Source organism: Corvus hawaiiensis, chromosome 23 (assembly GCF_020740725.1).
Source record: "Corvus hawaiiensis isolate bCorHaw1 chromosome 23, bCorHaw1.pri.cur, whole genome shotgun sequence".
NCBI classification, from domain to species: Eukaryota; Metazoa; Chordata; class Aves; order Passeriformes; family Corvidae; genus Corvus; species Corvus hawaiiensis.
The window spans coordinates 5,234,664-5,259,962 of NC_063235.1; the positions used below are offsets into that span (position 1 = coordinate 5,234,664).

The following is a 25,299-nucleotide window of genomic DNA, read 5'->3' on the forward strand; positions in this document are numbered from 1 at the left end:
TGACTTCACCTTCTTCAATTTTTATTTTCTTTTTTGAGATAATCCTAACACCCAAGATGAAAATGCCTTTGAGCCCACTGGATAAACCATTTAAATGCAAATATTATTTTACTGCAAAATAATTGAAATACAAATTGAAAAATCTGTTTCGGTGATAATAATTAGCACCTTGTAAATGAGACAGTAAAAATGCTGCTCGTGAGTAGAGTCCATTTGCAGATGCTGGGAAGAAAGTTTGTCATCAAATTAGCTTGTGTTTTCTGAGTTTAATTCCAGTTGGGGGTTGAGATGATCTGGGTCATTTTTACAGATGTCTGTCAGTGGAGGTGAGAAAAAATGAAATCTTCGCTGTGTTCCTCTTACAGAGAAAATAAAAGTAAAATTTTCAGAAGGTTTTGAATCAGGCTGAACATTTTCATTGAGGCTCGGACTCCCAGGGCAAGATTTTCAAGGCTATTTAGATGCCTAAATAAGTGGAGACTTGTCCAGGGAGGGTTTGTAAGGGAAATGTGGCTGCACATGGGGTTGGGAATGTTCCAGAGCATCTCTCTGCAGTTCTTGGGTTATAAAATATTTGTAAACCTGGGGCTCTGAAAAGCCTGGGGCCTTTTGAAAAGGATTTGTGAACTTGGGTTGGGTTTTGTGGCGTTTGTCACAAAGGGGTCACCTGGTGGCTTGACACCTTCTCGTGATTCCAGGGTCAGTCAAGGCCTCCCAGCGTCCATCTCAGTGCCTTAACCGTGCCTTAAACCATAATTTTTTCGAGGATAACTCTTGCTTTGCCAGGCAAAGTGCAGAGAGAGGAGCTTTGAGGTCCCTTCCCAGCCAAAGCATTCAGCGATTCTGTGATGGAATCCAAGGGCACTGCAGGAACTGAGAGGCCATGGAGGGAAGTGCTGGGAATTCCCGGCGGGGCTGTTCCTCACGCCAGAATCTGCATTAATTGGTTAATGCCTGTGGAGTGCTCTGGAGATGGAAGCAGCTCCATAAGTGCCCGGCTTTATTATTCTGCTGACAATGGCTGTGGAGAGGAGTGGCAGCGCTGAGGGAACAGTCAAAATTGATTAAGAGACAATTCTGAAAGGGAAAGTTTTGAGGGAAGGAAATTACATCCCTGACGAGGCCATTCTGGCTGAATATTGGGATAACTGTGGTGCTTCTGGAGCTGAGCAAGTGATCTCAGGTGATGGCTGGTGTGCCCAGGGTTCCTGTTTCCAGCAGGGGTGGTGCAGCTGTGGACTTCCTGCAGATAATTGGTTAATGAGTGGCTGCTGGAAGTGTGGGAAGCATTGGGAAACCCAGTTGTTTAGGTTTGTTTGGAATGTGAAAGCCACAGAGTTTGAAACAGAACTTGTGAAATCCAAGAGCAATCTGGAAAAATCCCGGGATTTTCTGGGTTGTGAATCATGAAAGCTTCAGTGTGTGTGTAGGCAACTCCAAAGGGTTTTCCAGCAGAGATGAGGAAGAGCTGATAAAAGTCTTCACGAGGCATTGAGGAGCCTTGGTAGGAAGGATTGAAGTGGTCTGATGTCCTTGGCACAGGAAGAATTCCGACCGGGATGGGTTGAGGGTGATCAGAGGCGTATCCTAGAGGAGTGAAAGCACAGCTCTTACTTGTCCTGGAAAACAGGAAGGAGATCAAATTATCCTCCATAAATACACCCAGGCCAGGTAAAACAGACTGGGGAGAACTGTTCAAAGGAAAATGTTGGTGTGGAAAGAAATAGCCCCAAGCCGTGGCTTTATCCTGAATTTCCACTGTTGCTGTTTAAGAACTTCCTGCACATCCTGGGGGTGGGTGACTTGTGGCATCTGGATAGAATCCTAGATCCCAAACACGTGGATGAGCTGCTCTGCTCCTGTGTCCTGGACACACCTGCAGCCACTGGCTTTGCTCAAAACACTCCTGTCAGGCTCATTTCTGTTGCTGAGCTGCCCTGGGCTGAATTCAGGTTCAAATTCAGGTTCGAATTCAGGCTCAGATTGGGTGTTAAAGGCTGGTGGAGAGGAGTGATCGCTCTGGGCTGGGTGCAGCAGTTCTTTCCCTGTGTGTCTGGCTGCTTCTTCCACACCACTTCCCAGGGCCTCAGCAGGAAGCCCCAAACAGCTGGAGCTGCTGAAATCCAGAGGCAGGAATGTTGTAAAGGAAATAATCTGGGACTTGATGAACGTGGCGGACGCTGGTTTGTGTGCAATAGCACCAAACTCTGTCACTGACGGCTCAGCAGACACAGAAATTTCTGTGTGTTTACAGTCCCTCTCCTTTCCCTCTCCCAAGGCCTGTCAGGAAGCGCTGGAGCTGCTCCCTGTGTGCCTGTGCTTAGCAACTGAGCCTGCCAACATCAGGGCACCAGCGGCGGTGCTGCGGCCCCGGCTGCCTCTGGAATTGTAATTTGGGATGAACCATCCTGCTGCCGCTTTTCCAGGGCTTCCAAAGCCTGGAGCTTCATTCCCTGTCCTTCAGGCTTCCTTGAACACGCCCAGCCAGCTTTCCTGCCACTGCCCTGCACAAACCAGGCGAGCTGGGAGTGAAACCCTGTCAGGGCGTGTGAAGTTTTTCCAGGAGTTTTCTGGCTCAGTCACGTTGCCCTGTGCTCGGGGTGAATTCTGTAGATGTGAAGAGCTCCCGTGACACAGCTCCATGATTTCACCTAAATCCGAGGCTGCTGCAGTGCCACAGGGGCCAGACTTGACTTGTGGAACATCTGTACCAGGAAATGGATTTGCTGCTCTGAGAAGTGGAGAGGGCAGAAACCAGGGATTGTGTTTAAAATCTTATCAACTGTGGCTGCTTAATTAGATTTTTAAAGTGCTTAAAGCACTGGTCTCTTTCTGGGGCATTCAGGCTTTTTGTTTGCTTGGGGTTTTTCAGGATATGAATGTCTGAACTCCTTCAACTGAGGTGCCCTAGAGCCCTGTGGAGGTCAGTGGGCCTGGCAGAACGAATGCCCCTCGTTCTCATGCAGAGGGCACGGAATAAAGTCACTTTTGTCACAGGACAGACACGCATGTGGTTAGTGAGACAGGGTACAAGGAGAGGAATTGGCTGGTTTGCTGGGCCTGCAGAAAGCTCGGGGTGGGTGTTGGGCTCTGTGCAATCCTGAACGTGTCTGGATATTTATCCCGGGCAGATCAAAGAGTCTCTGTCGTGCTGAGGGCTCTGAGAGCACTGTCAGTGCCAGACTCCTGCCTGCTGCCTCACCATGCTCCTCTCCCCTCCTGTCACTGGGGAAGCAGATCGAGCATAAATCTCTGGCAGTGAGCTGGGGTGGTCCCTTCACGCCGAGGGACGGGCAGGGACAGCTGCTGTGACCCTGCTGTCTCTGCATTTGCAGTTCACACCAGGCAGGGCAGCGAGTGTGAGCTCCTCTCGGGGCACTGACGGCGCTGCTGCTCCCTGTGCTGCCATTCCCGGTGTCCCAGTGCTCTGCAGAGATCTGATCCCAGCAGGGAACAGCTGTGCCAGCTCCGTGCTGTGCCCAGGCTGCAGCCAGGGACGCTGCTCTGGTGCCACTGCCAGGCTGAGGCTCCCCTGCTGCTGGCAGGGACTGTCCCACTGAGGCTTTGCAGCTCTGGGTGTGATTCCATGACACTGTGGTTGCAGAAAGCCTGCAGGAATTACAGGCTGGGCTCTGGATGACTCCACATCCTCCTGCACTCCCTGTCAGTGGCCATGGGAAGGGCTGCTGTGGAAGTGGAGCTCAGCAGGGTGTGTTCCGTGAGACCAGTGCAGCTCCTCTCCCGGGTGTTTCTCCCTGAGCTTTGAGGAAGTTCCCTTCAGGATTTATCATCACCCTTTGGCAAAGAGAGCACAGCCTGGAGGTGTGGGGGGTGTGAGATGTTCCTAATTCTGTTTGTGGCCAGTGCTAACTGCAAATGCTTTGGGTGGCACCACAGCCCTGGGATTTATGTGGTGCTCAGTCCATGGAGTGGAGTGGGAAGCGGCAGATCTTCAGCTGGGATAAGGAATCCTCTGGAATCCTGCCCTCTGGTACTTGGCAAGGACAAAGAGATGGCAATGGGGCAAATCTTCACTGGTGACTGAGCAGGTGACTCTCAGGTCACTTAAAGAAGGGTCAGTGTGGGGTGTTCGGCTTTGCTGATAGGAGTCCTGTGCCTTGTTCACTGCTGAAAGGTTCAGGGGCTTCCCTTTCCCTTTCCCTTTCCCTTTCCCTTTCCCTTTCCCTTTCCCTTTCCCTTTCCCTTTCCCTTTCCCTTTTCTCTTCTCCTTCCCCTTGTCTTTCTCCTTCCCTTTCTCCTTTCCCTTTCCCCTTTCTTTTTCCCGTTCCCCTTCCCCTTTCCCTTTCCCTTTTCTTTTTCCCTTTCCCTTCCTCTTCCCTTTCTCCTTCCCTTTCTCCTTCCACTTCCCCTTCCCCTTCCCTTTCTCCTTCCCCTTCCCCTTCCCCTTTTCCTTTTCCTTTTCTCTTTCTCTTTCCCTTCCCCTTCTCCTTCCCCTTCTCCTTCCCCTTCCCCTTCCCCTTCCCCTTCCCCTTCCCTTTCCCTTTCCCTTTCCCTTCCCCTTCCCCTGTTGATGCTGTAATCAGTAATTGAAACTCCTCACCAGTATTGACCAAGCAAAGTTTTCTTTGTTGTGCACGTTTCCAACGTTTCCTGACGTTAAATCCATTGCCGTTGGATCAGCTGGTAGATGGAGCAGTGTTTGTGTCTCCACCTGGAGTCAGTGCAAATCAAATGCACAATTTTTGCAGGTGGCTGACTGGAAATGGTCAGGAAAATGTGTGTTCATTAATGTGCCTTGCTAAACCAGACTTTAGACTTTGGTACTGCTGATACTAAAACTGATGTGTTACGAGAGATTTTCTAAACGCTTCTTAGAACAACTCCAGAGGAATTTTTCAGTATTTTCCACTATTAGTCCTGAAGCCCTCCTGCCTCCTCTTCCAGCAGGAGGGAATCCATCTCCCTTTCCCCTCACTGTGTGCGAGTCTCCCCTCCTAAACACTTGTCCTGTTGTCTCACCTGCTCTGATTCCGTTTGGATTGGGAGCTCTGCAGATGGCAAAGTGCTCCATCAATCTGCTGGAGTGATTGGGAATGGTACAGCAAGCACCTGGTGGGAGCCAGCGATTGATTAGATAACAATCTTTGTTTAAAAAAACAGGGATGAGGGCCGGGAAGGCTGAATCCCTTCTGTTCCCAGGTCATTCCAGGGCAGGGATGGCACAGGGGATGCTCAGGTCATTGTGCCACGCTCGCCCTCCCTGAGCTGCCTTCAGCTGGGGTGGAGTTGATTCCACCAGAACAGGTGGAGCCCAAAGTCATGGAATAAATGAATCCAACAGACTTTCTGTGGACTTTTCATGGATGTTTTGCAGGGGTGCTCCACAGACCATGTGAATGATATCTGCTGTTACAACAAAACTTGGGAAGGGGAGCGGTGCGAATGGAGTTGTGCTGGATAATGTGGGATCTGGGCATGGAATAAGGGGCAGGACGTGCAGCTTCGGGCTGGGGCAGAGTTAATGTTCCTCCCAGGGGCTGCTCTGGGGCTGTGTTTTGGGTTTGTGCCGAACACGGGGTTGATGACACAGAGGTGTTTTGTTAGTGCTGAGCTTGCCCAGAGCCAAGGCCTTTCCTGCCCCTCATACGGCCGTGCTGGGGAGGGATTTGGGAGTGTGTGGGAGGCTGGGAGGAGACCTGGCAGGGACAGGTGACCCCAAGTGACCAATGGGGTATTCCAGAGCATGTGACATAAATGGATGGACGAAGGCGGAAGGAGGGGACATTTGGAATTGATGGTGTTTCTCTGCTCCATGTGAAGGGGTCCTGCTCTCCTGGAGGTGCTGAGGACCTGCCTGCCCACGGGAAGCAGGGAATGAATTCCTGGGTTTGCTGTGCTTGCGTGCACGGCTTTTGCTTTCCCTATTAAGCTGTTTATTTCAGCCCACGCGTTTTCTGGCTTTTACCCTTCCGTTCTCTCCCTGTTCCTGCTGTGGGGGGATGAGGGAGCAGCTGTGGGGGGATTGGGGTGACACTGTGAGGACAGGAGGTCTGGAGCCCCAAGGGGAAATCTGGCAGCTGCTTTTAGGACCAGCGACTACTCCAGCAATTCCCAGCATAACCCAGGGCAGCGTTTCCTTCCCAGTCCCTCCCAGCAGCTGGAGTCTCTGGCCTGTCAGGGTGCTGCTGTGTGCTGGTGAGACAGGACATGTGTGCAGTGTCATGTTCCTGGGCTGTCACATTCCTCCCTGGAAGGGGTTTTGCTGTTACCTGGAGCTGGACGTTTCCTGGGTGTTTTCGCTGCCGCTGTCAGAGCTGCTCGGAGCTCGGTGTTGGAGGGATGTGCTCTCCACAGGCTCGGCCATGGATTACAAACCCAAAGGATGATAAAGCTGGAAGGACTTTCTTCAAAGAGGGCTGGAGGAGAGGAGGGAGTGTGCCAGTGGAGGTGACAGGTGGCATCCCAACATCGGGGTGAGGCAGAATGAACGTCCACCCCAGTGTCCAGCTGGGATTGGACTCAGTGTCCAGTTTTTGATTTGGCACTTCAGGACAGATGTGGCACAGCTGGGCAGAGTCCAGAACCCCACCAGGGGGTCAGAACCATCACTGAAGAGGGAAGCATTGAACAGATTGGGCTCATTTATTCCGTAGTGGTGCTTTCCCACATTTTTGCGTGTGTAGATTCAGCATTCCCGGTGTTAGGTGCCTTTCTGTCTCTGTAGGTGCTCATGGCATTTCTAGAGAGCTGAAAAAGCCTCATGTCTGTTCTCTTTCCCTTTCCTGCCTTTCACATATTCCCAGAGGCTTCACGAGCTGCAGGGTGAACATCCCCTGTCTGGGGAGAATGAACCTTTCTCTGAGGCCACGTGGGGAGGAGAAAATACCATGGTCTGAAGGAATAACGGGATGGATCTGACATGGAGGAAAGGCAGAGCTGGGGTGATTTTGTCCAGGCTTTTCCTAATATGAAACACAAAGGTGTCATCTGGAAGACACACTGGGAATGCTGTGGGCTGACAGAGCAGTGTGGTGGTGCCTGAGGATGGGGCAGAGACACCTGGACTTTCCAAACTCCCTTTTCCTGTGTGGGTGTTGTGGTTTTCAGGTGTGTGGTGGCTCAGTTGGAGCTTTTGTGGAATCCCAAACATGTGTAGGAAATTCTCGTCATTTTCCAAGAGAGTATTTTTGGTTGGGAAAGGAAGGGAGAGCACACGTGGGGAAATCTAAATATGTTTTCACTTCTTTTGTTCCTCTCTTTTTCCTTGGGAAGGCCTTAAAATGGAATTGCTGGGCTGGAGCAGTGCCTGGGTGTGGGAGCTCTGCAGTAACAGCCTGGGCAGCACTAAAAGGGACAAAGTGATGGCAGGGGGGAGTGAGGGACTCCTGGACTGGGAGGGAAGGGTTGTGTGTGCCCAGAGACCCGTGGTGTTTTTGGGATCTGCGGAGTTGTGCCGTCCTGCTGGAAGCTCCCAGCCTGCAGCTGAGCTGAGCTGGGGCTTCGGGTTCTTCCTGGGCTTGGCAGTGCTGGCACGAGCTGAATTCAGAACAAATGCACTTTCTGTGCCCTTGCAGTGCCCGGCTCATCACTCCCCTTGCTCAGGGGGAAGCAGGCTCGGGCTATCTGAGATGTAAATCAGCCCCTTGATGATGCTCTTGGATCCGCGGGCTTTTGATTAAGTTATAGTTAATGGAATGACTCTGCATTATTTATTACCCAGCAGGCTTTGATGGGAGACTGGAGGTTAAGCTCCAGCTCGGAGAAGGTGAATCCTGAGGGCAGCAAGGCTTGGATTGATCCGGGGTGGAGGTGCTTTCCCTGTTTGCTCACTGAAATTGGGTGAGGCGGAGAGTCAGAGCCGGGCTGGGAGTAAACTACTCCGTGTTTGTGATCAGCTGTAATGACTTGGTAAAGCACCGCGTAAGGAGGCATCTTTAGTGCCTGATAAATGATTCACAACAGTAAACAACGGGCAAAGGAACCTTTTCCCTATTTAGAAGGCGGTGCAAACAATGAAAGGAGTCGGCGCGTGTGGGTTTGGAGGGCTCCGAGCAGCGGAGGGCTCTGTGAGGCGAGCAAACCTCGGAGGTGCTGCTGGGCAGGCAGGATTTGCCCCTGGTGTTTCAGCGTTTGTGTGGCTGCAGGATGTGGGTTTCAGTTCTCCTGGGGAGAGGTTTTGGATGTGCCCGTGTTTGGTGGAATGGCTGTAGAACAACACGGAGTAACAGCATTTCTGTGTGAGGAGCAGTAACTAAAGCAAATGGCAATGCCCCAGACTGCTGCATTAGGGAGGAGGCAGCCATGGATCCTCAATAAATGATGCTGCTGAGAGCAAGGCACTGTGCATGATTTGATATTTGTTCCCACTGAATTGTGCAGTGACCATGCATCAGTGTTTGCTAAATTAGATTTCGTTTCTGCTGAGGAGCAAAGTGCAGCAACTTGTATTTTAGGAAGCACTTCAGAGAGAAATTCAGTCTCCCTGTCTCTCAAGCGTTGCTTCCTTGGATAAGAACGTGGTGTAAACCAACAGCTACAATTCTTCCTTGGTTTACAGCACCCCGGATCTGGCCTGGGATTTAAGTTTAAGGAATTGAAAGTAGGTGGAAGATGACTTTTTCCCTACTCATTTCCTTTGCACTTGTCACGTCAGACAACGCCTTTGTTATTGTGTTTACCTCTGACAGCTTGGTGGAGGTTTGTAGTGGCACAGTTTGGATGTTCAGGTTTATCTCAATCTGGAGCTGCTGGAATTCCCCTTCAGGCAGGGGCTGGGGGGGAGCAGCAGCCAGGGCAGCTCATTCCTGGCCTCAAGTGTTGCTTATTTGAAGGGAATAACAAAATCCTGTTGCTGCGAATGTTCCTGAATGGTTGAGTCTCCTGGTTTTCATGCACATAACCTGGTGGGTTTGAGTGCCACCATTGCCACCTCTGGGACACTGAGGACATTGGGAACCAGTGGATGTTGCCCCACTGCAGTGACTGGGGTGAACTGGTGCTGCCCCAGAGCCCAGCCAGCCCTGCTGCTTTAGGGCCGCTCTAAAGCTGCAGTGACTGGCACCAGAATGGTCCTGGCTTGTGTGTCGAGGTGAGTTTGGATTTACAGTGGAACTGAAGCTCCCACGAGTCTCTGGCTCCACTCCTGGAGCCTGTCCTGTCAGAAGAACTCTGCTTTGGAGTACGAGGATGTTGTTGCTGCTCCTGCCATCCTTCCTTTCTCTTCATGGCAGCCCCACAACGAAGCTTGGGGAGTTTGGAACTCTCCTCTGTTCAGCTGATATTACTTATTTTTCACTGCAGTGTCTGGTCACGTTAAGTTCTGTACCGTGGGGATTAACCGTGTGGTACAAACTGCTGTGGGCAGCCCGTGGCTCAGAGCTGCAGCTCTTCTGTGAGAGTACTGCAGAGTAAATATTCCATCGTTTCCCTCGTGAGGAGCCCAGGGTGAAGCCAGTTAGTCTGGGGATTGTTCAGAGAGTGGCTCTTGCACAGAGGAACTGTTGGAAATGGAGACTTGGTTCAGTTGGTTAAACCAACGTGTAAAAGAATTGAAAAACTGAGTCACCATCAGTGAATTATCATTGGTGGTGTCCCAGACCAAGATGTTTTCCCAAAGTCACATGGGTTTCCTTAAAGGACTCCATGATTTTGGAGGTCTTTTCCAGCCTAAATGACTCTGTGATTCCTTGGGCTGTGGTTTTTCCCTGCCTTAGGTTGTGATCCCTTTGGAGAAGGGCTCTGAGCAGTGCCAGGCGTGGGAACGCCGTCGTCCTTGTCTGGAAGTTGCAGTGCCGCGGCAGTGAAGCAGCACTGATGGATTCTTTACGGGGATACACTCCCAATAAACCAGTCTCCGGAATTGAGAGGGGCAGGAGGTGTTGGCAGAGCCCAGCTTGGGATCAGCTCTGCTTTCACTCCGTCACAAATCGGACAAATGCCCACAAACCCATCCCTGTGATGAAGCCGGGGGGTGTCACACCCTCCGGAATGTGAGCCCACGGATAAGAGAGTAGGAGCTGGAATATCTACAGAAACACACCTGAGCTGAGGTTAAAAGCAAGGCTGGGAGGGGGGGCTGATGCAGCATTGCCCTCTCTGGGTGAGGAGTTGGAGGTGCCTCGTGTCAGACTTTGGGTTGGGGAGAATGTGCCAGGAATTTTGGGAGAATTGTCCTCTGTCAACCCCAAATCCACCTGGAACTTCCCAGCACAGGCACCGGCGCTGCCCTTTCATATCTTTCTACTTATTTGTGCTCCCGGGCCAAAGGGATGAAGGGAATTGTTCTTGCAATCTTCAGAGGAGAAATTTTGAATTTTAGATAAGGTTTTGTCAATCAAGGCTGAGCTGAACTAACTCAGACCTGGAAGCAAATGATAGAACACATAAATTCCCTCAGCTTCCCGGATTTCTTTCCTTGCCTGATGACTTTTTCCAGCAATGTCCAATCTAAATGAAGTTCCCTGCTATTACAGCTATTACAGAATATATTACTGCCCAGTTTGGCAGCTTTTGCAAAGCTGTTCTTTGTTTGCAATAAGCAATTTTCTTCTATCTGTGCCCAGAGCACCTCTGGGTCAACATCGTGAACATGCAAGTATTTCAGTAGATTGATTGGATGCATCATAAAACTCTGTCTTATTTTTCTATTATTTATTTGTTCTTTCAGAGAGATTTATGTCCATTTGTGGCACTGGCTGTGCAGCGATGGGCTGAGTTGGTGGATTTTGGAGCTTCCGTATGACCTTGGAAGCGTTTGGAACACAATGTCTCTGACCTTGAATATATTTCCTTAGCTTCATGCAGCCTTGGTAGCTTTTATACCATCAGGAAATGGAGAGACACAGCCTCTTTAATTTCCCATTTGCCTTAAGTTGTTCTGATGAACTCATGATTAAAATAAAAATGAGCAGGAGGGACAGTTCAATATCCCCCTGCTGCCTATTGAGCGTCGCTGTGGTTGGAGAAAGGATTCGATTGAATTGGAGAACCGAGCTCGTGGATCCTTGGTTGTTAAAACAAACTGGGGTTCATTTTACTTCTCTGTGATCACAGGAATATTCCCAGTCCTGTGCAGCTTTCTGGCACTGAGCAAATGGCTTTTCCAGTGAACTCCCCAAGATAAGTGGAGCCCAAGTGGAGGAGGGAGGTGGATTCTTCTCTAATGTAGTGACAAAAAGCCCTGAGAGAGGCAGGTGCCAGATGCTATGGAAATGCAAAATACTCCAGTTAAGGAATCCTCCCTCACTTTTAATCCCTGGTGGATTGTGGGGCTGTCCTGCCTCTCATTGATACAATGAACGTGCTACAAAAAGATTCCCTGGGTAGTAAATGGGATGGGCCGTTTTAGATTCATAAAACCGCGAACTCCGTCTTGCAGGGAGAAGTTCCACGGAGCGTTTTTTGCACCCAAAGTAGGTCAATCTAATTATAATTGGCTTTAATGAGCACCACTCTGCAGCTCTGTACCTGTAGCTGCTTGGCACTCAGAAGTGCAAATGCCTTTGCTGCCTTTGAAAAAAAAAAAGGCAAGGAGAAATCAAAGAAGTAATTTCTACTCTGATGCATTTCGACTTGAAAGCCTCTGTTGTCCCCATCAGCAGGGTAAACAATCCAGCATGGGTGGGAAGAGCTGGAGCAGAGGCAGGGATCAGCAGCTCAGAGGATAAAGGTGAAACTCCATCTGTCTGGAATTGGGCTTTGTGTGGAGGAATTCTTCCAGTAAGGCAGGGAGGGTTGTACCAGTTCAGAGTGAATTTGTGCCTCCAAAGACATCCAGGCAGAGTAGCAGTGAAGGGAGAGGAAAACACTAAAGGGAATTTGTCATTTAGGCTTTTCCCAAAATACATTCATGTACCTGTGTCCCCAGAGAGAAGAAAATCTCATATATCCTGTAATTGTACATCGTGGCAGTGGATCTTTGTCATGTGGTGTTCCCAGGTACTGCTTTGGGCAGGGGAAATGGATTTGAGATTTGAGGGAGGTTTTAGGTGTTCCACTGGTGTTACAGGAGGGGTTTTGCTCTCAGAAGATGCAGCTTTGCAGCAGCTCCTCAGAAATACTGATTGAAGGTGTTTGCTGTGTGTTGAGCCAGACCTTGAGCACAAACCTTTCCGAACTGGCTGAGAGGGACCAGCAGCCCTCCAAGGCAGGGTCTGGCCAACAATTTCTTTGGTGTCCCCCTATCAGGTCTGATAGGGGTGGGGGGTGGTGCTGCTGCTGTCTCCTGTTCCAGTGAACCATTCCCAGAATCATGGAATGGTCAGGGTTGGAAGGCACCTTAGAGGATGGTTTGTTGGGTCAAACCTTGCACTGTGTCCTGCTCTTTCTGGGGTCAGGACAGGTTTATTCCTGACCTTTGGCCATGCAGGTTTCAGGCAGCCTTGGCCAGCCTGGCTGCTGTGGTGGCCCAGCCCCTCACTCCATGTGCATCCATTCTGCTTTCCCAGGGTGAGGGATGTGGCACTGCCTGCACACTCCAGCCCTTCTTCTGCCTCTTGTCCGGGTGGAATTGAGGGAGAAGGAGACAGTCAGCTCTGGCATCATCCCTGTGCTGTTCTGTGACCCAGCAGGGCCTGGCACCTGGCACGGGTGAAATCCCAAATGCACGGAGTGGGATGGGGAGAACGCTGGGTTTTGTGGTGGGCTGGGGAAGGGTGGCTGAGGAGGGAGCTGTCCCCAGGGACAGGCAGCTGTGCTCACAGCTGCTGGGAGCAGAGCCCAGGATGTGTCTGGGGGTCTGGGCTCCACATCCCTGCAGGGAGGAAGCCACAATTTCATCCTTAGATTCTACTTTTCTCTGTTTCCTGGGACAAAGAAACCCGGTGGGAAGAACCCTGTGTGGTTTATGGGGATGGTGAGGACATTCACTGTTCACCTGACACCCTCTGACTTTGTGCTTTTGTCTTTTCTCTTGCCAGCCCAGAACTGCAGTCACACATTGCAGGGCCCAAACGGGACAATACAGAGCCCAGGCTTTCCCTATGGATACCCCAATTATGCAAACTGCACGTGGACAATCACTGCTGAGGAGCAGAACAGGATACAGCTTGTTTTCCAGTCCTTTGCATTAGAGGAAGATTTTGATGTATTATCCATCTACGATGGGCTGCCTCAGCAGGGGAATCTGAGAACGAGGTACAGTGTTCATTACAGTGGTGTTTATAAACATGTCCCCCCTTCCTGCTGCTGGGATTAAATCTCGCCTTGGATGTTTATGCTGCAATAAACTGGGAGTGTTTCTCCATGAGCAGTTCTTACAGTTGTTTTGATTTCTTATCTCTGATAAGGCTTGAAATGTTTCTCTGAATGCCTGACAGTAGTGATTTATCAAGAGTCATCCTAGACATCCAGAGTTAATTAGGAAATGGAGCAGGAGGGAAGCAGAGTTAATGTGCAGAGAGCTTCCCTGAGACCAGACGAGACTCTCAGAGTGGGAGGATGGGCCGTGGGGTTCAGTGATAGCTCTGCCAAAGGCTCTGTGGGTTTTCCCCCAAAATCTGGGCTATTCCTTAACCCAGAGTCCATCCAGCAGCTGGACGGGGCGTATTCCCTCACATCTGTTGGACCTCCAGGGCTAAGACACGTTCAGTAACCCGCTTTAGTAGGAAAACTCTCCATGGCTTCTCAAATGACACTTCCAGTGTTCCTAAAAAGTTTCGTGGGAGGCTGATTTGGATGCGTTGCTGTGGCAGCAGATGCTCCATGAGGTGTCAGATGCGTGAGCAGCCGTGATCTCAGCCCTCCAGATGAAACCAGCCGGGTGGCTGGGGACACGGCTGCTGGTGCTGCTGGCAGCTCCAGCCTGACAGTAATGCATTCAAAATCTCATGGAGCAGTGGCAGCATCCAGCCTCTGAATCCCTGGCGAGAGTGCTGGAGCCCTGGCAAATGATTTTCCTTCCAGCCACTTGAGTTCAGGACAAATCCTTTGACCTCAGTGTCTTGTCTAACCCGAGTGGAGCATCTGAGCTGCACCCTGGTGGAAATCAGCTCTTTATGTAGATGATTTCAGTTATGCAAATAAGTCATCTCTTCATCTCGCAACTGTGCTTGAGAATCACGTTAATTACGGGGCCTCAGCCTTTAATCAGGAGGTTCAGTGCTTTGCTTTGGGGTAATGGAAAGGTGGAAAATTGGGGGGAAAACTCGGCTCAGGAAACTTTGTGTGGTGAGAAGTTAATGCTGCTCTGAGATACTCGCAAGAATATTGTGGTTGTAAATAGAAGTAGCAGAAAGGGACCTCCCAAGGCTGAGCTGGGGGAAGGTGAGGAGGCAGAAAACGTCCTCCCTCTGCATCCCTGGTGAAGCTCAGGTGCAGCTTGGGCAGGTGAATGTGAGCTGGGGAATGGGACCAGCAGCAAAAGGCACGTGGGGATGTTTCATGTGGGATGAGGGGTTCGGGAAGTGGAGTGTGTTTAGGGCAGGAAAGTGAAATAAAGAGGGGAAATAAAGAGGGGGATTTCTAGAGGTCTGAAAGCACTTAGAGAGGGCTTAGCAAAGTAGAAGATGAACTCATGGTGGACATTTGCTTTCTTCCCTTGGAACATTTCTGGATCAGTAACTTCAAAACCTGGAGTTGGCGCCTTTGGGCTGTTTTGTGTCTCGCTTCTTCGTTCACCAATTTTAGAGTTTGGGCAATGCTCTGAGGCACAGGGTGGGACTGTTGGGGGTCCTCTGATCCTTGTGGGTCCCTTCCACCTCAGGAGATCTCAGATACGATTTTTGGTGCATCAGTGTCACCTCATTAAACTCCGTTGCCTAACACTGGGTTACTTTTTTCCCCTTCTTACTCCCTTTTTTCCCTTTCCCATGGCCATCAATTTTGCTTTTTTTTCCCTGCCTGCTTTCCAAATGTTCTCAATTCATCACCGAGGCGCGGCCCTGAAGATGGATGGCCACGTGTCACTCATCAGAGCTCACCCAAAACGAGCTGTGAGCAAGGGGAGAGGAAGGGACAACGGATTGCTTTGCTTCTTCCCTTCTCAAACTTGCATCTCTGAGCATCAGTGATACATTTCAGGTCCCTCCCAACCCAGACCATTCCAGGATTTCCTGGGAAGGGGTTAATGTTGTGTTCATCGTGTGCTGGCAAACACCCTCTTGTCTTGCAATTTAATGTGGTGTGAAGGTTCTCTAATAGAATAAGAGCAGCCCTAATCCAATGAGGCATTTGCTAATAAACAGCTTTACTGGATATTAGGGAATTTGCGTTGCGTGTTTGTGATGAGGACGTGAATATTAAATGGGTTTCAGTGCCTTAATTTAGACATGCAGGGCTGTTGTCATTTCTCAGTGCCATGACTTTGCTTTGTTTGCTAAAATCAGAGCTCATTTTCAAGTCTTTGCTATTTCAGCTTCTCTCGAATTACTGGGTTTTTAGAATCCTGGAGTGGGTTGGGTTGGAAAGGAACTTAAATTCCATCTCATTCCATCCCCTGCCATGGGCTGGGGCACCTTCCACTATCCCAGGTTGCTCCAAGCTGGCCTTGGACACTTCCAGGGATGAGGTAGCCACAGCTTCTCTGGGCAGCCTGTGCCAGGGCCTCCCCACCCTCACAGGGAAGGATTTTTTCCATGTATATAAGCTAAACTTCCCCTTTTTTCGGTTGGAACCCATTCCTCCTTGTCCACTAGAATTTTCCCAGCTCCTTGCTTCCAGCAGGGACCACTGTGGGGGAATTTTCTGTGAAACCTGAGAGCTGTGGTGGCTGCAGATTTTTCTCTTCCTTGATGAGGGACATCAGGATTTGGTTCCTGTCCAGGACTTGCCCTTCTCTTGGGCTCATTACACCAGACCAGACTCTCCCAAATTCTCATCCTTCAAGTTCCCAACTGCTGTGGGATCAGGGAGTCATGGGGAGTCCTGCTCTGACTGTGCAGTTATTCCAGAACAGTCTTTTCCCAGTTCCCATTGTGCCTTGTGATTGTGTCATTGTTCGGAGGTCGCTCCAATCAGGTTCCCTTCCTGATTGCCTTCCCACTGTGCTGGGCTCAGAAGCTCAGCACAGACCTGACTGCAATTTGAATACTTGGGGTTATTTATGGCTCTGAGATTGCTGTGGGGTTTGGGAGACTCTCTGCACCTCTTTGTGTCAGACTCTTGCTCCGTGACGTAACCAGAGTGGGCACGACAGACCCACGTGGCTTCCCCCAGCTTTTTCATCTGCTGGTAATTTGCAGGATGCTTCTAACGTGAGAATCTTAAATCAGTTGCAACTTCCCTGATTTGAAGCTTCAGGCTTGCACCCAGATCCAGGGAAGGCACATTTACAGTCTCCCCGTGAGTCGGGCGCTTCAGCTCCCTAATTCTGTTTTCCCAGTGAGACCCGGTGAATTTACGCTCCAAATGGAAGCGGTCAACTTAGAAAAACAGATTTTTTTCCATTCCAGAGATGTTTAAAACTACGTTGGGAAGCCCAGGGGACACAATATGGGATGTTTCTACCAGGAGAGACTCCTCACTTATAAATGTGCTGAGCAATGCTGGGGTTTCTTAGGCTCTTCCAACCCTTGGGCTTCCCTTGCCGCCTGTTGTGGGCAGGGAACTGTGTCATCCTCTGGTCTCTTTCCTGTTCAAACAAAATGTTTCAGTGATGCTGAGTTTATTTGCCTGAGAAAACGTTTGTTTGAGGCTGTGCATCCAGAGAAAAACAACTCCCAGAGCCGCGGCAGTGCTGGATGTGTTTCCACAGGCGTCGCTCAGAGGTGTTTATTGGCACAGCTGGGAGGAACCTGCCCGTCCTGAGGAGGATTTTGCAGAAATTGCCGTGGCTGCAGAGTGTGCAGGGTCTGGGGAAACGTTTGCAAGTCCTTGCTGCAATGGGGTTCTGTGCAAAGCAGAGAAACTCCGCTGCTGGCACAGGGCCCCGCTGCTCGTGCCGTGCAGCTCCCGTCCCGCATCTCGCAGCATCTCCTGCTCAAGCTGCTTCCAGATCCTCATCCCTCTTCCCTGACAAGGGGCTGAAGAGTGAAGAGAAGGATTGCCATCAATCTGCTCTGTGAGCAGCTCAAAACCACATCTTGGGCCACATTTAATTGACTGAAAGTTTAAGTATTTTGTTTGAACTCCAAAAGGATGTGATCCTGGTGATAAGAGCGGAGTTATCTCTGGGCTGGCCTAATTACAGCTGCTCCAGGAATTACCTGCACCTTGCATGTTTCTCTTGATAACCTTTTAATTGCTCTCTGAAAAAGCAGCCTGGGTGACTTGTACTTAATTACCAATCAAGAGCACAAAGCTTTTGATCTTAAAAACAGCAAAAGGGAGGAGGAGAGGAAGGGACAAAGGGAACTGGGGAGAGGAGAGAGTTCCCCCAGTGTTCCTGTGGCTTGCAGAGATGCAAATTCGGGATGAAACGACATTCTGGGGTTCATTCCTGGTAAAGAAATTCCTGGAAAAACAGCATTTGTCACCTGGGAATGCACAGAGCTTGTGTTAGGAGTTTGTGTTGAGTCACCTCTGGTCCTGTGACATATTCCTTTGTCACTGCCTCATGTCTCCAAGGTGACTACAGTTCTTTTTGCTAAGGAGAAGGATAAATAAAGCAGAGGGCCAGCTAAATCCGTTGTCACCTTTAGTAAACATCCGAGTCCTACCTCCCTTTCCCCCTCAGCAGAGTCTTTTGTCACTTCCCATTAACTCCATGGGAAAAGAAACACAACAAAACCCCACTTAAATTTATGTTCTCTGCTTTGTCGGATAAAATCCACTTTATTTTTTTTTTCCTCCCTGGGAAGGGACGTGTTTGAGCTGCTCCAGCAGCTCCAGGACCCTTCAGCAGTGTCCCTGTTTTGTTCTGAGGAAGTGCTGAGTGTTTAAACTCCGTTTGCAGGATAATTGATGAAACTGGAGCTGAAAGTCAGGGAGAGGTAATGGAGTTAATGCAACTGCAGCAGGGCTCTGCAATTTCCAGAGGCTCGATTCAGTTTTTCCATATTTATTAGCAGAGGGTGCATCAGGAGGAGTGGTGAAAGCAGCTGATTCAATCAGAGTGGGAGCTTTTTCCCTGGCACCGGGTGGAATGTTGTAGGCTTGGGAGGAGGCTTGGCACGGATATTTTGGCAGCCTCTTCAGAGATGGGGAAGGAGCAGTTTAATCCTGGGTTAGGGGTTGAGGGACCTGCTCTCAGCTCTGCTGTCCCAGGTGTGAGGTGTGGCACACAGGGGGGGTCTCCTCAGGTGTTGCTGTTACTCAAATAATATTTTCTTCCCCAAATTGTTTTTGTTTTCCCCCAAACTGCTGATTAACCACGTTTCTAGGGACAATCTCTCAGCAAAGCCTGACAAACCCCACCCCTGGAAGTGTCCGAGGGCAGCTTGGATGGGGCTTGGAACAACCTGGGGTAGTGGAAGGTGTCCCTGCCCATGGCAGGGGGTGCCATGGGGTGAGATTTAAAATAAAATCTTCGGATTTTATGCCTCTTGCTGCAAATTAAGGTGTGTGAAGTGGATTAAGTGTAGGAAGATTTTCTGTAACTGGGCAGCATCTACTGGATTTTAATTAAGACTCTGCCCTGGAACAGCCTTTGATGGGTCTGTGAGCCCTGGCTGCTGCTGGTGGTGAGGCGGGGGTTTTCTAGGATGAGTTTAAGTAGTGCATGGAAATTCTGGGGAGGCTCACGTTGTCCTTCATCTTCCATTTCCATGTTGGTGCAGTTCTTTAAAGCCTCCTGTCCCTCTGGCCTGGAGCTGTGGAGGGAAGGGAGGGGTAATGCTGTGAGGTGCCTCCTGTAGGACAGGGCTGGGGTGTCCCCTGGCCTGGCTGAGGCAGCAGCAGGAGCTCGTGGGACTCTGCTGGGGACCTCTCACAGCAGAACACACAAAACTTCCCCCCTCAGCCTCTCCTTGGGGTTCCCCTGCTCTGTGTGAGAGCACCGGGATCCCAGGTCATTCCCAGAGCCCAGGGTCGTGTGTTCCTCTCCAGATCCCCCAGCTGATGGTTGGTTTTCCTTCAGGGGAGCTGTTCAGGTGACCCCAGCCCTTGCAGACATCAGGAGATGGTGAGGGCTGGATGTGAGCACTGCAAGCCCTGGAGCGAGGGCTCCAGGTAAATGAGACCTCAGATGGCTCTCAGGGCTCGCTCCTCCTTGTCAGAGATGGCTCATGATAAACACAACTGATGCTCTGCTAAGAAATGCTCTCTGGAGTTCTGTATCGGGTTTATCATCTCTTTGTGCCTCTGTGCAAGAGCTGTGTAAAGTGACAGAGCCACAGCCACCTCGAGTCATTCATTTCAGACACAGCTGCCTTCATTCCTGAGCAGCAGTGACAATCCTAGCACCAGTGGGGAGTTTATTGGGATCAGAGGGAGCGAGATGAGATTTTTTTAGCAGTGGAGGGGGGGAAATTGAACCAACCCATGGCGCTGGCTTGGTGCTTCTTGTTTTTAGATTGCTCTGGGAGGGAGCAGGGCTGGTGTGAGGAGGGTGAGGGCAGCACAGGGAGGTTTTGGCTGTTGGCTCTTGGTTGTCACCCAGGTGCTCTGTGACGAGGAGGTGGCTCCAGGCTGGCCCTGCTTGGGTAAGAACCTGTCCCAAAGGTCTCTGGACTTAATACAGAACCAGATCTTCAAAAATAAATTCCTTTTTAACCAAGAGATCCTGCCATCAGTGAGCAGGAAGGAACCCCCCTCGTGGGGTTTGGTGCCAGGACGGGCTGGGCAGTGCAGCAGTGGGGGAAAGGCAGAGCACTGGGATGTGCTGGGAATCCCTCCCAGGAGCCGGGATCAGTCCTGCCCAGAGCCCAGGAGCTGCTCTGCTCCCTGGGCAATTCCCTTATCAGCTTTCCCAGCCGGAAAATGTCCTAATCCCAGAAGCACAGAAAGCTGCTGGCCTGAGCACTTCTCCATCCCGCCTTCCTTGCGTTTCAGGCTGTCTCAGACATTTAACCTGTTCTTCGGGCCACAGGACACTGGATTTCTGCACTGGAGGGCTGCTGTGAGCCCTGGGATTCCCAACACCTCCACTGTGGCAACACCTGTTTGTTGTTCCCCACTTGCCCTGTGTTTAGCAGTAAACAAACCTTGTGTGATTTCCAGGGGGTTCCAAGAACTCATTTCTCCCATTTACTCGATTTCACACCCCTGGTGGCTTTTTTTTCTTTTTTTCTTTTTTTTTTGAAGAAAGACAGAAATAACCCAAATCTGCCAAGTTCTGAATTGAAGCCACTGAGCCGTGCTTGGGTTCTATCCAAACTTGTCTTTGTTTACTTGGAATGTCAGCTCGGATTTGCCAGGGGGTGACTGAAATTTGATGAACTTTTCTGTGAATTTGTGTTTTTCTTCTTCATGGTTTGTCATAACAAGGCTGAGAATAGAGGTGCCAGAGTTGGATTTCATGGAATTGTGGAAGGGTTTGGGTGGGAAAGGACCTAAAAGCTTATCCAGTTCCACCCCCATGGGCAGGGACACCTTCCCCTATCCCAGCTCCTTCCTGTGCCGGGACCCAGAGGCAGCTCTGCAGGTGGGGTCTCACCTGAGCAGGGCAGAGGGGACAAAATCCCGCTGCAACCCCAGAAAATCTTGGAAAAATGAGCGTGGAAGGGACACGAGAAAAATAATAAATCACATCCGACTCCAGGGTCTTCCCACTCCATTGCATTGCATGGAAAATCAAATTTATTGAAATTTGATGCTCTGTACCTGTCCCCAGCCTGAGCCGTGAAGGCCTCGTATATCTGAGCTGGCTGTGCTGCCTCTGGGCTCTATAAATAACACTTTTCTAGCAGGAATTGACCCAAACCCTGCTTTAAATGAGTGGAGAAATCCATCCAGGCCGGGATTTATGAGCTCTGTCACTGTCCCCTGAGCCCGTGTTGGTTAATGAAGCTTTGTCAGTGTCAGAGGTAAGCAAAGGGCTCCGGGCCTTGATGGATTGTGCTTGGCTTGGGGAAGGCAGGGAAGTGCAGCTGATTCCTGAGACTGAGAACTGTGCTGGATAAAATTCCTGGGAAAATTGTGGGTGTTTATGGCACTGGGAGAGGTTAAGGGACAGGAAAAACGGGGGGTTTTGCCCCTTGATTGTTACTGTCGTGGTAGGAAAAATAAAAGGTAGTGAATGTCAGAGCCGGTGGATTGGATTAGTTTGGAATCAATTCTCCAGCAGCTGGGATGTCTGGGATGGGATAAAATGGGCCGTGTGGGGTTGGCTGGTGAAACAGGGGAAGATCCAAGGAGTTGCTGGTGCTTGGAGCACTCCTGTGCAGGCGTTTGCTCTGTGCCTGACTCCCAAACAAAAGCAGTTTGCCTCCGAGCACAGCTCCCTCCACCAGGCTGGGTAAATCTGAGTGGGAACTGCGGCTGCTGTTCTTGTGTCGCTGCAGGATCCTTTTAAGCTGGTTGAGAGTTGGTTTTATTTGGTTCAGGGCATCATTTCAGCCTTGCAGGGATCCAAATGAAAGGACAACTGTCTCAGTGACACCAGCGAGCTGTGCCTGGCGGACAGAGCTGCCTTTTAAGTGTCTGCAGCGTTTGGGAGCTGGGAGTGCTCTCAGATCATGCTCTGCTTGTTTTATTGATGATTAATGAGAGTGTTCATGTTAATGTGCTCTGAAAAAAAGCTGACATCTCACTGTTACTGCGTTTTTCTTTCATAAATACGGGGAAAATCTAACGGAGCCACTGAGGGAAGAAATTCCTGCCCCAGCCAAGCCTGAGGAAATGCCAGGAGAGAGCGAGCTGGCTCCTCAGGTGTGGCTTTTATCCACAGCCACTGGAAACAGGGAAAGTTCTGAGGGAAAGAGAAGGGATGAGATGCGTGAGAGAGGCTGAGGCAGCAGCACCTGGGGTACAGCCAGAGGGGATCAGCCAGGGCTGGGAGGAGGAGGAGGATGCTGGAGGGGCTGCACAGCACAGGGGGGGCACTGAGAACCCAGGAAGCCTGGCACCCAGCGAGGGGACAGCCCCAGCCCTGCCAGCCCCAGTGGCCTGCAGGTACCACAGCCCTGCTGCCCAGGGCTCTGCCAGCTCTGCAAAGTCCTAAAGGTTCCCTGGGGATCTGGCTCAGCATTTGGAGGAGATCTTAAACCCCTTCAGGATGAGAGATGATTTCTAAAACGAAGACATTGTTAGGAATGACAAGATGTTTTCTTTCCCCATAGACACTTTCCCCACCAGCAGCTGTGTCTTTACAGAAATGATCCTGCCTCCTGTGCCGAGATCTGAGGTGGGATGGATCCCTGTGGGGAAATTCCCTGATCCCGTGGATTTGTGCTTTTGTTCTTGGTGTCCATGCCATGGGGCAGCCTTGGGGAGGACATCTGTGAGTGACCCCAGCTCGAGGCTGTTCGCAGCTTCCCCTGAGAGTTTAAATTCCAAACGGGCATCCATCTGTATTCCTGAAGGTGTTCCCCCTGCAGCAGCTGCGCTGCGACGCTCCCACATCCTTCATGACACCGAGGAAGTTGGAAATGTTGATTAATATCACTTTCCTCGTGGCCATTTTTCAGATGCAGCACCCGGCCCCTTTCCCTGGCTCCAGTATTCCCTCCTTGCCCTGTGCACCTGCACCAGCTGGACAAGGCACATGAAACTGGATCAAAGTCACTTGGAAGTCATGGGGCTCTTTGTGTTGGCCCCAGTGGTGATGGATGAGTTGAATCCCTCATGAATTCAGCTTTCAAACAGCTCCAGGTTGGCTTTGCCCTCTTTGCTGGCAGCGTTGGGAGAGGACTGCTCATTCCAGGCTTTCCCAAAGGACAGCTCTCCCTCTGAGCTGTTGTTTTCTCAACACACAGTGGCAGAATCACAGGATGGGGTAGGTTGGAAGGGACCATCAGGAGCTGGACTTGAAGGATTCTTGTGGATGATTCCAACCCTCAATATTCTGTGACCACAGAGGCTCAACTGGTGCCACCTCCCTGCTCCAGCACGGCCATCCCAGAACACAGGGCACAGGATTGAGTCCAGAGGGCTCTGGAATATCCCAGTGAGGAGACTCCAGCCCCTCTCTGGGCTCTGTTCCAGTGCCCACAGTAAAGTTCTTCCTCGTGTCCAGGTGGAGCTCCCTGGGCTCAGGCCCTGCCCGTGGCTCTGGTGCCACTGCTGGGCCCCTGGAGCAGAGCCTGGGCCCTGCTCTGACCCTCCCTGCACCCAGGGACACCCAGGGACACCCAGGGACACCCAGGGACTGAGGGCCCCTCTCAGCTGGGGCTCCTCTCGAGGCTGAGCAGCCCCAGCTCCCTCAGCCTTCCCTGGGCAGGGAGATGCTCCAGGCCCTTCCTCATCTCCCCAGCGCTCCAGGAGCTCCCTGTCCCTGCTGTGCTGAGGATCCAGAGCTGGACAAGCACCCCAGCTGTGCCTCCCAGGGCTGGGCAGAGGGGCAGGATCCCCTCCCTCAAACCTGCCTTAAAAGGATCATTATCCTGGGGTGGTGCAGGGGTGCCAGGCTGGCACTCAGGGAAGGGTGCCATTTACCCTGCACACAGCAAGGAGAGTGCCTCACTTGATGGGAAATTCTCCCTAATAGGTGCCTTTAAATGACAGGCAGGAAAAGCTCACCGAGCTATGGGGTGTTGTAATTTAATGCTGGGTTAAACGATACAATCCAGTGCATTTTCATTAGATGTTCTGAGACACTTCTCCAGCATTTATGCTTTAAAGGCTGCTGGATTGCCAGCTGCAATAACTGTTTTGATTGCAGCCTGAGCTGATGGTGGGCATCCTACCAGAAAAATAATGGGCTGGGCTTTAATTATGGCACCTGCACTCCCAAAGGGGCGCCTGCGTCACCGGGAGCGGGACAGTTGTGCTGCATCCAGAGGGATGGGATAATGTGCAACAGATGGAGCCGAGGGTGTTTGGAGCAGGGCTGGGCTGTCCTGGCTGCCTGTTGGGGTTTGGGGGAAAAAGAAACGTTCAGGTGTGGCTTGAAGCTGCTGAGCAGAGCAGTCAGGGGGGCTCTGGCTGGGGCTCACCTCCTTTCAGGGGTGGATGGGGCAGTTTTCCATCGGTAGTGTCACACAGGGGAGGCAGGAGGGATCCACTGAGGGGCTGGAGAGTGTCCAGGGAAGGGAACAGAGTTGGGAAACTCCTGAAGGAGCTGGGAAAGGGGCTCAGCCTGGAGCAAAGGAGGCTCAGGGGGGACCTTGTGGCCTCTGCACAACTCCCTGACAGGAGGGGGCAGCCGGGGGGGTCAGGCTCTGCTCCCAGGGAACAGAGACAGGTGGAGAGAGAACATCTTCCAGTTGAACCAGGAGAGGTTTAAATTGGATATTAAGGAAAATTTCTCCATGGAAAAGGTGGTCAGGCCTTGGAACTGCCCAGGGAGGTTTGGAGTCCCCACCCCTGGAGGTGTCCAAGGAATTCCTGGATGTGACACTCGGTGCTCTGGGCTGGGGACAGGCTGGGGATGGGGCACAGGCTGGACTCTGATGATCCTGGAGGGCTCTTCCAGCCTCAGTGATTCTGGGATTCTGTCCTGTCTGGTTCCAGGCTGAGCCTTGGGCCAGGTGGGAGTTCTCACCTGTGGAGGGTGCTTTTCACTGCCACCAGCTCTCCCAAACCTGTCCCAAAGCAGATTTATCTGTCCTGCTGCAAACTGGGAGCCAAACCAGCAACGTTTGCAGCGTCTGTGGCACACCTGGAGCAGAGCACGAGGGATGCAAACAGAGCAGAGGATTTCTGTGTTGATTTGTTTGGATATATTGATTTTTTGCAAGGGCAAGCTTATCAAGTGGCATTTCTGGCGCTGGTTTCGTTTGGTTCCTCGCAGCAGGAGCAGAATTAAGCCAATGAAAAACACATTGCAAATCTCACACAATCAGTGCTGGCTCCAAGCACGTTAAGGGGATAATCACTCAATAATCCATTTGGCCAGAGGTACAGAAGGAATGGAATATGATTATTCCTGCTGTTATTACTGCCCTCACCTTCATAAAAACAAGGAATGGAGTTCGCTGCTTTTTTGCCTTGTTAGTGTGTGTTTTTTGATTGCTGCCCTAAAGATCAGAGATGGCAGAATTGCTGTTTGCTGGGGAATGATGCCATGTTCTGTCTGCCATTCCCGTGGTTTAAATTGCTCTGGCATGCAGATTCAAGGAGGAAGGCAGGAGAACAGTCACCAGGCAGGGATTCCTGCCAATCCTGGCCCTCCTGGGGCTTTGGAAAGCAGAGCTGAGGTTTTGAACGTGGACACTGGTAAATGATTGTTCCTTCAAGGGGACGCTGCCTGGGCTCTCACTTGGACAAGGACATCAGAGAAGGAAAAAAAAAAAATCAGTTGTGTGCATTAGTTGGAGGCTTAGGAGGAGAAGTGGCTTTTATGGTGACTTCAGTGAGAACAGGAGCAAATTCCAGCTCGTTCCCAGCACGGGATTTCACCACAGGAGCAGCCAGGGAGGGCTG

At 51.0% G+C, this 25,299-nt stretch overlaps 1 protein-coding gene across 1 annotated transcript in view; it reads left to right on the forward strand.

Annotated features, from left to right (window-relative positions):
* The window catches only part of CSMD2 (CUB and Sushi multiple domains 2), a 350,279-nt gene that overhangs the window by 42,948 nt on the left and 282,032 nt on the right, over positions 1–25,299 (forward strand). The window contains 1 exon segment of the mRNA XM_048326964.1: positions 12,879–13,095. Coding sequence (XP_048182921.1) covers positions 12,879–13,095 — 217 coding nt within the window.